The following is an 8,980-nucleotide window of genomic DNA, read 5'->3' as shown; positions in this document are numbered from 1 at the left end:
TCACCCAATCCCTTCAGCACGGGATTCTCGCGAACTTTCTCGAAGACCTGATTGGTTGAATCTCGCCTCATAAAAATACCATCTGTCCAACTCATCTTTATTCATATTTAAATAATTCGACAAGGAGATTATAATATTTCTGCAGAATGTGAGTAAACTTTTAAATCTTTATACAGCTATCACAAATTATTATCATTGTGAAGAGAGATTTAAATTTCTTTTTTTAAACAAATTCAATTTTATATTCTTCCTTTGTTCACTCAAATAAAATTCTGTTTTAATATGATTTCCAAAAATAAAGTAAATTATAATTGAAATGCGAACAATTTCAGCATAACTTGTGTGTCGCTTTTTCCAACTGACAACGTTTTCAAGGAATACTAGCCATTTATACCAGTGAAGGTTATCTCTCTTTGCAGAGGGTCCATGAACCTTAAAATAAAGCAACTTAAAAAATAATGTTCGCACTGAAGTCCTATGTATCTAGTGAAGCTTTCTTATCAAACTAAATAAAATAGAGAAATAATTTTAGATGAAAGATTCGTAATATTGACATTTTCTAGATAACAGAAGTTTTCGAATAATGGCGGGTAATTCTACTATTGCTGGCTTTACCGACTCTGGAGTCCGGACAGTTACAGATGCCCCAAATGTAGCAGACGATGTCATGGCTGTGGCAAAGAAAATGCATTGGGTGACTAGCACTATATTTGGTTGCATTTTTGTCATTATTGGACTCATTGGGAACATCTTCTCCATTCTCATCTGGAGCCGAAAATCCATGCGATCTTCTACTGGGATATATCTCATTGCTCAAGCGCTGGCGGATATGGGTCTCCTGATTTTCTTCTTTATCACAGACAGTCTGCCGATGATGGCGCCCTCTGTGAAGGCTAGCTACGCGTTTGGAGTGTTTTTCTCGTATATTGGGTACCCTATTTTCTTTCTGTTTGTTGTATGGAGTATCTGGATGACAGTTGGGGTGACAGTAGACCGCTATATCCAAGTTTGTTGGTTCACGAAAGCAAAGGTATGAAACTGACGCAATTCTGAATGGTGAAAAAAAACATGTATCAATAAGTACTTTAAGAGCCCACATCCTAATGACTAAGGGCGGACAATATTTGTGTATAAATTTAATAATTACTAGCATAAAATAATTAATTATCCCTCCTACAATTGTTGTAAATAAGTTTTGCTATCTGAAACTGTTGCTATTATCTGTGAGATTTTTAAACGGGCTGGGGAAAACTGCAAAAATCCTTCAAACACAAAAAATGACAATGCAACGTAAACTTGACCTAGCCTCTAATGTTACAGGAGATGTGCAGCGACAAGAGAGCTGGTATCGGGATAGGAATCATTGCTCTTCTTTGCTTTTTGATAAACACACCCCATTTTAAGACCTTCTACCCGATTCCTGAGTCCGACAGAAATCCAGAAGATGATGCCTTCTCTCACACGGAGTTTGGAGCCAGTGAAGGAAGTCAGCGCTATGAATTCTGGGTACACTGCATGTTTCTGGTTCTGGTTCCATGGCTTACAATCTTCATCCTAAATATGCTGATCATCTGCCGCGTTGTCAGGGCCAACAGAGGCATGTCGACCCGGAAGAGCATAAAAGGACAGGAGAAGGCCAAGAGGGCAGAGAACCAGATGACCCGCCTTCTTTTGACCGTGACATTCGTTTTTCTCATCCTTATTGCCCTTCAGTGTATAACGCAATGCTTCTTCATGATGCAGCCAGAAACGGTGAGTTAGATTAAGAATATTCACGAATTGCAGTTAAAGAAGTTCAAGACAGAGTGTTCATTAAAGATTTATTCTTATTTGCAATTGAATCGTTTTCACTATGAATGTCTCTGTTCATTATGCTATAATATATGTTATTAATATAATTTGTTTCAGGCCGATCTGCGCATTGTTAACGAGGCATTTTCTGTCGCCAAACTTGGAATCGTGATCAACTCCTCTATCAACTTTTTTCTCTACTGTCTCAGTGCACGCAAGTTCCGCAAAGAGTTGTTCAGAGTTATTGGAATCCGAAAGGGAGAAAGAGAGGAGTCCTTCTCAAGCTCCACGGCATCTACCACATTATCTACGGCCAAATTCAAAATGTCCTATAAAGCCTAATCATGGAGAACGCCACATACGAGTAAAGCAACAGTGCTAAACACATTTCTGAATTAAAATGTGTGAACTCGCCAAAATCTCTCAAGTAGAAACCTACTTTTGGTACATGTATTACATAGACCCCCCCCCCCTTTTTCCCAAAGATAAACCGGGGTTGACATTGTAATCAAAAGATTCTGGTCAAACTAAGTGCTATATTTTTGGTTTTCTATAATAATAATATCCAATAAAAACAATATTGTACAGTGAAAAAGTATTTACTGTTGTATGTATATTTCTTCAAATCTTTTGTTTTCGTACACTTGACAGTTTTTTGTTTTCTTGTCCAGAATATTGTTGATGTTTTCCCGAAATTCTGTTATGTGAAGTTTTTGTCGTAATAAAAGTAACTTTATATTTGCATCTTTTAACCATATTTGATATGTACAATTTATATTTGGATTTGTTATCATTATTATTTTCCTTCTACTTATCGTTCTTATAGATGAGTGTTGCTGTTTTAAAGGTTGTGTTAATAAAATGTTTGCACTTTTTAATTATTTTTTTAATGCTTATAAGACTGCAAAGGTTTAGGCTGGGACGATGCATAATTTTAGTATTAAAGGCAATGAACACGTAACGGTGTCAGTGTATTTACACGTGACGATAATTATTCAAATATTTCCTGATCATGAACTTCATTATTGTGAATTTAGTGTGGACAATCCTAAGTATACAGAAATTATGATTGTCTGGATTTTACAATAAATGTTTGTAAACATAAAGGGTTATTTTAATAACTTTTTTATTCAAGCGTTATCCAACCTAGTTATTAGTACATCAATGGAATAAGCTAAGCACATGATTTTGTTGAAACACCAACCTTGAATGTGCTGCTTTTTATAGCGAACAATTTGTTGTTTGAAAGAAAATTCCATGAAAAGCTACACGGAGATAAATAGAAGCGTTCGTGTATAAACATAACTCGACATTTCTGTTTTAATACTGGTGAAAAAATTTCTTATATATACATGTATGCATTTTCCAAACAAATCCCTCTTTGTCAAGTAATATGCTCCTTTTCTCGAGTCAATATGCAGGTTATACTTAAATTTTACATTCAGAAATGCTTAAAATCGTCAAACATTTAGATCACGAATTATCCAGGTATTTATATAAGTCTTTAAAATCAAACAAGTCGAAAAGATGCTTATACTTTGTCTCTGAAGGATTACGACTTTTAATAAGCACACCAATTACACTGCAAGTCGTCTATACACTAGAGATATATATTATTAAGTAATAAAAAAATACATGTGTCAGTTCCATTGACAAAATTTCTTCCAGTGTTGAAAAATATTAAGAAGATAAAATTGCATTGTAAAACAAACAATGAAACAAAAAATAACAACGATATACATATATATGTCCGTTTTTGCCAAAGAAGATAAAACAAATCCACCATAAAAAAAGAATATGAATTCCCAGACATGCCATACACCCACGTTAACAAGAGTGTGAATAACACACTTCAAAAGAGGCAATAGAGGAAAATATAAACTGATTCAGATTTGATCCTCACCAGAATCTTTAAAGATTTCGTAAATAAAATGGCACCATAGCTTGTCGTCATCTTAGGAAGTGCCACCAGACAATTCAAACAGCAAATATCTGGAGATCTGGTGTTCTGTCAATTTAACAGCCATTCAATTATAAAGAGAGAGAGAGAGAGAGGTTAGTAGAGTTGTCACCAGCAATGATAAAACATAAAACATTCTAACAGCCTTTAAGAGGTAGGACCTAGTGTTGAAACTCAGGGCCCCATTTTACAAAGAACGTACGACTAAGACCAAAATGTAATTTTGCAAATAACTTTATATTTTACATTAATATGAAAATGCTTCAAACATATTGTAAAAAGAAGTCAGACAATAATATTAGAAGATTTTATAATCAAATTAAGGTTTTCGTCTTGGTTGCATGTTCTTTGGGACCCAGTTCCTTACACATGTATGTATACGTAAAGATAAAGACAAGTCACAAGAAACTGTAGTCATATAGATTTTAGCACAGTGTTTGACCATGGCACTCTTTGCTATGCTGAAGATCAGCAGCAGCTATAGACTTTCTCGGATAATGTCGTTTTTTCTCTACTGTCTCAGTGCACACGATTTTGTTCCAAAGAACTTAGCAAGTTATGGTGAGTAGTCTCGCATCAAATCGTGGGCTGCATTGCATTACCGAAAATTTTGAAACTGGTCGGTTATCATTACCGAATATTATTTTTTTATTTCCGGGAAAAAACCCAATGATATATCATTACCGAAAATTCAAAATGGGATACCTGTTTATGCTCTAAAGAGTGACAGAAAAAGATCTCAAAGTTCTGCATCCAGGTATACAGTTGATATAATATAACTAAACGAAATTCTCTACTATGATAATAATAACAGAATACTGAGAATAGGATTTTGTTTTAATTATAAAGAAAATATCTAAAACGTCAAGTGCCTGTGTTAGTGGAGTACAACAAGGGGCACTCCTAGTCCAGTTCTATTCTTACTTTTCATGCGACCAACCGTATATAGAAGCCAGACCGTTTGTTGACAGCTGTCTAATATACAGAGAGGTTAATTCAAACGAGGATCATGATAATGTCTTTCCACAAAATGATTTTAAAAAAATTGTTATAACTACTTTTCTGCTGCCTGTACAGGAAGATCTATTGAAACCCGAAGATTGGAAGAATTACACATTGAGGATATACGTCTTGCCAGTGAAAACACTACAAACAGTGCTGTAAACAAACTTTTATTCGCGTTCGAGAAATATTCGCGAGTTTCGCGACCTACTGTAATTCGCGAATATTTATCACCGCGAATCAATTATTTTCCTTTGTTTTTGTAGAGAATGTTTCCTAAGTCGCGAAAATTAATCGCCGCGGATTGATTTCAAAATGACGAATCGCTAATATAAGATGACACGAATAATATTTGCTTTACAGTATATTTTGAACAATTTAGAGATGTCCTGCAATCTCAACAGGTCTATACATCAACAAGACAATAGACAGATAGACAGAAGAAACAGTATCGGGATTCTTCAAGGAAATTTACCAGTGACGAATGAGGTGACCAAAAGCAGTCGCACATTTGAATACTCGATTGTATTTATCTTCACCACATCTCAAAGCAAGCACGCTCGTCCTGTTTATTTGTATAGCATGCCCCCGCTGATTATTTTTTGCATAGTCCATGTGCCTCTGGTTTAGGCGACCTTATGTGACCTAATTGGTGACCAATATATTGCAACCGACAAAGGTGCGCTTTATATGAATGCGCACAATACTTTCATTCACAGTATAAAGCGCACCCATCCGCCCCTATCCACCCCAAATCCTTAACTCCATGCTTTTAACCCTTTTGGTACCTTTTTAACTTGTATGTAACAACTTTTTAAAAGTTTATTATTTGAAAAATATTAAAATTCCGGCGTGTTTGAATGACCTGGCTAACAACTTGAAAGGGAAACAGCTTTTAAATAAAATCTTAAATTTTATATTATGTGTGCTGTATTATAAAACAAAATTTATAATACAGCACACATACAGTATAATATAAAATTTCATGATCCTGGGGACTGATGACACTTCATGATTTCCTCTTTAGAAAACAAGATGTGAAGTATGAAAGCCCTAGCACCAACTGTTCAAAAGTTATGGCCAAGGTTAAAGTTGGGGAAAATTTGTAAAACTGGGTCAAACTCCAAGGTCAAGATCAAAAGGTCAAATATGATGGTACCCAAAGAAAGGCCTTAATTGTCACAAGAAATACACATGTGAAATATGCAAGCCATAGCTTAACCAATCAAAAATTATGAGCAATGTTAAAGTTTTTGCGGACAAACAGACAAACAGACAGACGGACATGGCAAAAACTATATACTCCCGAATCTTCGATGCGGGGCATAAAAGGAAATACAAATTGAAGAGGTGTAAAACTACTCAGTACCTGTAGATCAATATAGACCCCATCCCAACTCAGCATTTTGTGTAATTTTGCGTTGTCATTTTTGATTAAGTTTGAACCCTCACCCCAACCGGAATGTGCATTTCATGTGAAAAAGTTATTCATAACATGTCGGATTACCCATATAGCAGGATAATGTGAAATATATATATCCGGAAATATCCGACCAAGATTATTTGTCCTGTGTTTTCGGAATCTCTTAAGAGTTTACATTTGATCATAGAAATGAAATGCCAAAACTAAATTATACAGTAAGTTTTCTTGACATCTGTGCTAGTACTTTTATTTGACATCGATGATGCTTCCAGTTTGTAAATTAAATCAAGTATAGATGTTAAGATATTGAAATAACGACTTAATACCAACGACACTTACGTTTATTCATGATTTAACGTTACATAACCGATGAAAGTCTTCAGTAGATAGACTATGTATAGGCCTACTGTTTACACCTTGTCACCCTAGATGTGGCAAGAAATTGGTACTTCGTTTTTTATGTAATACTTTTATATCCAAAGGGTGCACTCCTTAAAATGTATCCTGGGTGCTGAAGTGTAATCTTCAAAATACAGTACCTATATCAATTTCTTTCCATATAGACATGATTTACACTGACAGCATATTCTATGTCTATGACAATATTAGGCCTACATTTATTATCTATTTTTATAGTGTAACCAGTTTTGGTATGTGTATGTTGATAAACATACACTGTATGTGGTGAGGTCACACAGGTCAGAAACTGGTACAAGATATAAATATGTTATACAGTAGCACACTTGGCTAGGCTAGTTCCTGTCAATGATGTTTTTAAAAATATACTATCAGTGTGGTGATGCCTTTTGTGCTAGCTTTCATAAAGAAGGGTATAATTTCTTAATCTGTTACTTACCGTCTCCCTGTTTGTGTTTTCTTCGATTGTTTATTATATTACCTCTTTTCACTTTAGGCCATTCCAAGTTTTTTTTCCATGTTTCCACGTGCGCCTTGGTTTTTGACACTTTATATAAGAAAAAACAAACAAAATCAGGAGTTCTAAAATTGATTATTCTGTTCTATTTCTTTGAATTCTGTCATTTTCTCTAATGATCTGTCTACAAAATGTCATATTAGGTTTATTTTAAGCAGTTGATACATTCAATTAGCTAAAAAAAAAAAATCTATCGATCTTTGAGAAGAAGTAACTATATTGATGGCATCAAATCCTTTGAAAGACATCATATTCATATTTTTAAAGTTTGTGTTTTATTTTTTGTCTTGTGTGTGTGTTTTTTTTTTTTGCGAATAGGTAGGTAGGTTTTTGAAAGATGGATGGATGCTAAACAGAAAAAAAAAACTTGGAATGGCCTTCTCCAAACCTGTGTTAAACTGTTTTTCAAGAATAGCTAAACATTTTACTTTTGCAAATGATTGATCATGTTTTGTATAGAAGAAAACATGGTTCAAGGAGTTTAATTTGATTTGGATTGTCAAGAATGTAAAGGGATGTTTCTATTGCAAACTTCATGTAAAGGGTCATATATACTACTGTTTTAATGTAAATATGCTTTGTGAAGGTTATGTGGTAACAATACCAGTATATAAAGACTATAATCTGTGTGCAGTAGATTGACTTTAATTTTGTTATTTTACCAGGATAAAAAACAAGGCTCAGGATATGTAGAATAAATATACACAATGAGTGAGAGGCCTACCTTTAGACCGTACACTGATTACCAACAACGGCAACGTAATCTCCTCACCCACAAGGATGAATTCGGACCAAAGCTCTTTAAACAGATGGTGGTGGGGTTTGTGTGTGCAGGACTGTTGGGGCTGATTTTTCTGATTCTAGGGGCAGTTTTTATGAAGGAGGCCCTCAAGTCTGAGTATTCTATATCAGTGATGCTGTGTGTATTTGGAATGGGTAAGAATTGATACTAGCAGGATATCAAATGTGTATAATTTATCTTATTTGTGAAATCTCTTGCCTCGGAATTACATAAAATAAGTTTTAAATGTAAAATTTCAGTTAAATATAAGAGTACCATCATTTTGTTTTTAAATTTTTGTTTCCTCAAGAAAACAAGAACTTTAGCACAACTGTATGTACATGATGTAGCAAAATATCACTAAATTTGCAGCAGTCTGTTGCTGAATAAGTTGATATGCATTTAATTTATTCTACATATTATATTGGCTTGGTTTTCACTGTTTTAGTCACAGACAGTATAAAATTCTCTTTTGACAATTCATAAAAAGACTGCACACATCATTTATGTCCCATATTCATGTATTTGACTTTTCAGTGGCAGGCCTTATTATCATCGTGGGGACAGCCATTCTTGGTAAACTGTCAATTTCCAGGAAGTGGCTGAAGGCTTCGCCTGCTCCTAGGAACTCACAGTGCTTTCAGACTTGCTCAGGTAAAATGAAAAAAAAACAAAGACCAAAAATCATTTCAAAGAATTTCATTGAAATTTCCAAGATTTTATGATGAATCTTAAAAAAAAAAATAAATTATTTTCGTAAAAGAGGAATGTATAGAAAATTTCTTTTATATCCAGTTGTGTACACACCTTCTCAAGACCCTATAGCGATACATGAGGCACCTCCTTCATATGATACGATCATGCTCAGTGAATTTGTCCCAGGGACCGTGTTGGAGACGTCACCGGCGGGGATGCTCCCTCCTAAGTACTGCGATGTTGCCTCACTTCCAAACTATGGGGAACCAGTCTAATTGATTTGGTTAAATGCCTATTTTCAGGTTTTACGAAATAATTTATATATTATTTTTATATGTGTATAGAAAATTATTTTGTTATGCATATCAAATTATTCAATTTCAAATTTTTTGC

The 8,980-nt window shown here is 34.5% G+C and overlaps 2 protein-coding genes across 2 annotated transcripts in view; both read left to right on the top strand.

The window, feature by feature from the left end:
• Positions 1–568: 568 nt before the first annotated feature.
• On the top strand, positions 569–2,158 carry LOC133200677 (FMRFamide receptor-like). Its single transcript, XM_061336444.1, has 3 exons — positions 569–1,030; positions 1,321–1,752; positions 1,909–2,158. The coding sequence occupies exons 1-3, from the start codon at positions 584–586 to the stop codon at positions 2,131–2,133; spliced, it is 1,104 nt and encodes a 367-aa protein (XP_061192428.1). The 5' UTR covers positions 569–583; the 3' UTR covers positions 2,134–2,158.
• Positions 2,159–6,375: 4,217 nt separating this feature from the next.
• Positions 6,376–8,980, top strand: part of LOC133200881 (uncharacterized) — a 2,646-nt gene continuing 41 nt past the window's right edge. The window contains exons 1-4 of the mRNA XM_061336699.1: positions 6,376–6,391; positions 7,776–8,046; positions 8,429–8,545; positions 8,687–8,980. The exon at positions 8,687–8,980 is cut by the window's right edge and continues 41 nt beyond it. Coding sequence (XP_061192683.1) covers positions 7,818–8,046; positions 8,429–8,545; positions 8,687–8,862 — 522 coding nt within the window. The 5' untranslated portion in view covers positions 6,376–6,391; positions 7,776–7,817 and the 3' untranslated portion in view covers positions 8,863–8,980. The remainder of the gene's footprint in view (positions 6,392–7,775; positions 8,047–8,428; positions 8,546–8,686) is intronic.

This window comes from Saccostrea echinata, unplaced genomic scaffold (genome assembly GCF_033153115.1).
Source record: "Saccostrea echinata isolate AGI-Se365-2 ecotype Australia unplaced genomic scaffold, CSIRO_AGI_Sech_v1 ptg000041l, whole genome shotgun sequence".
Taxonomy (NCBI): Eukaryota; Metazoa; Mollusca; class Bivalvia; order Ostreida; family Ostreidae; genus Saccostrea; species Saccostrea echinata.
This window is presented reverse-complemented; position numbering and strand designations above follow the sequence as displayed.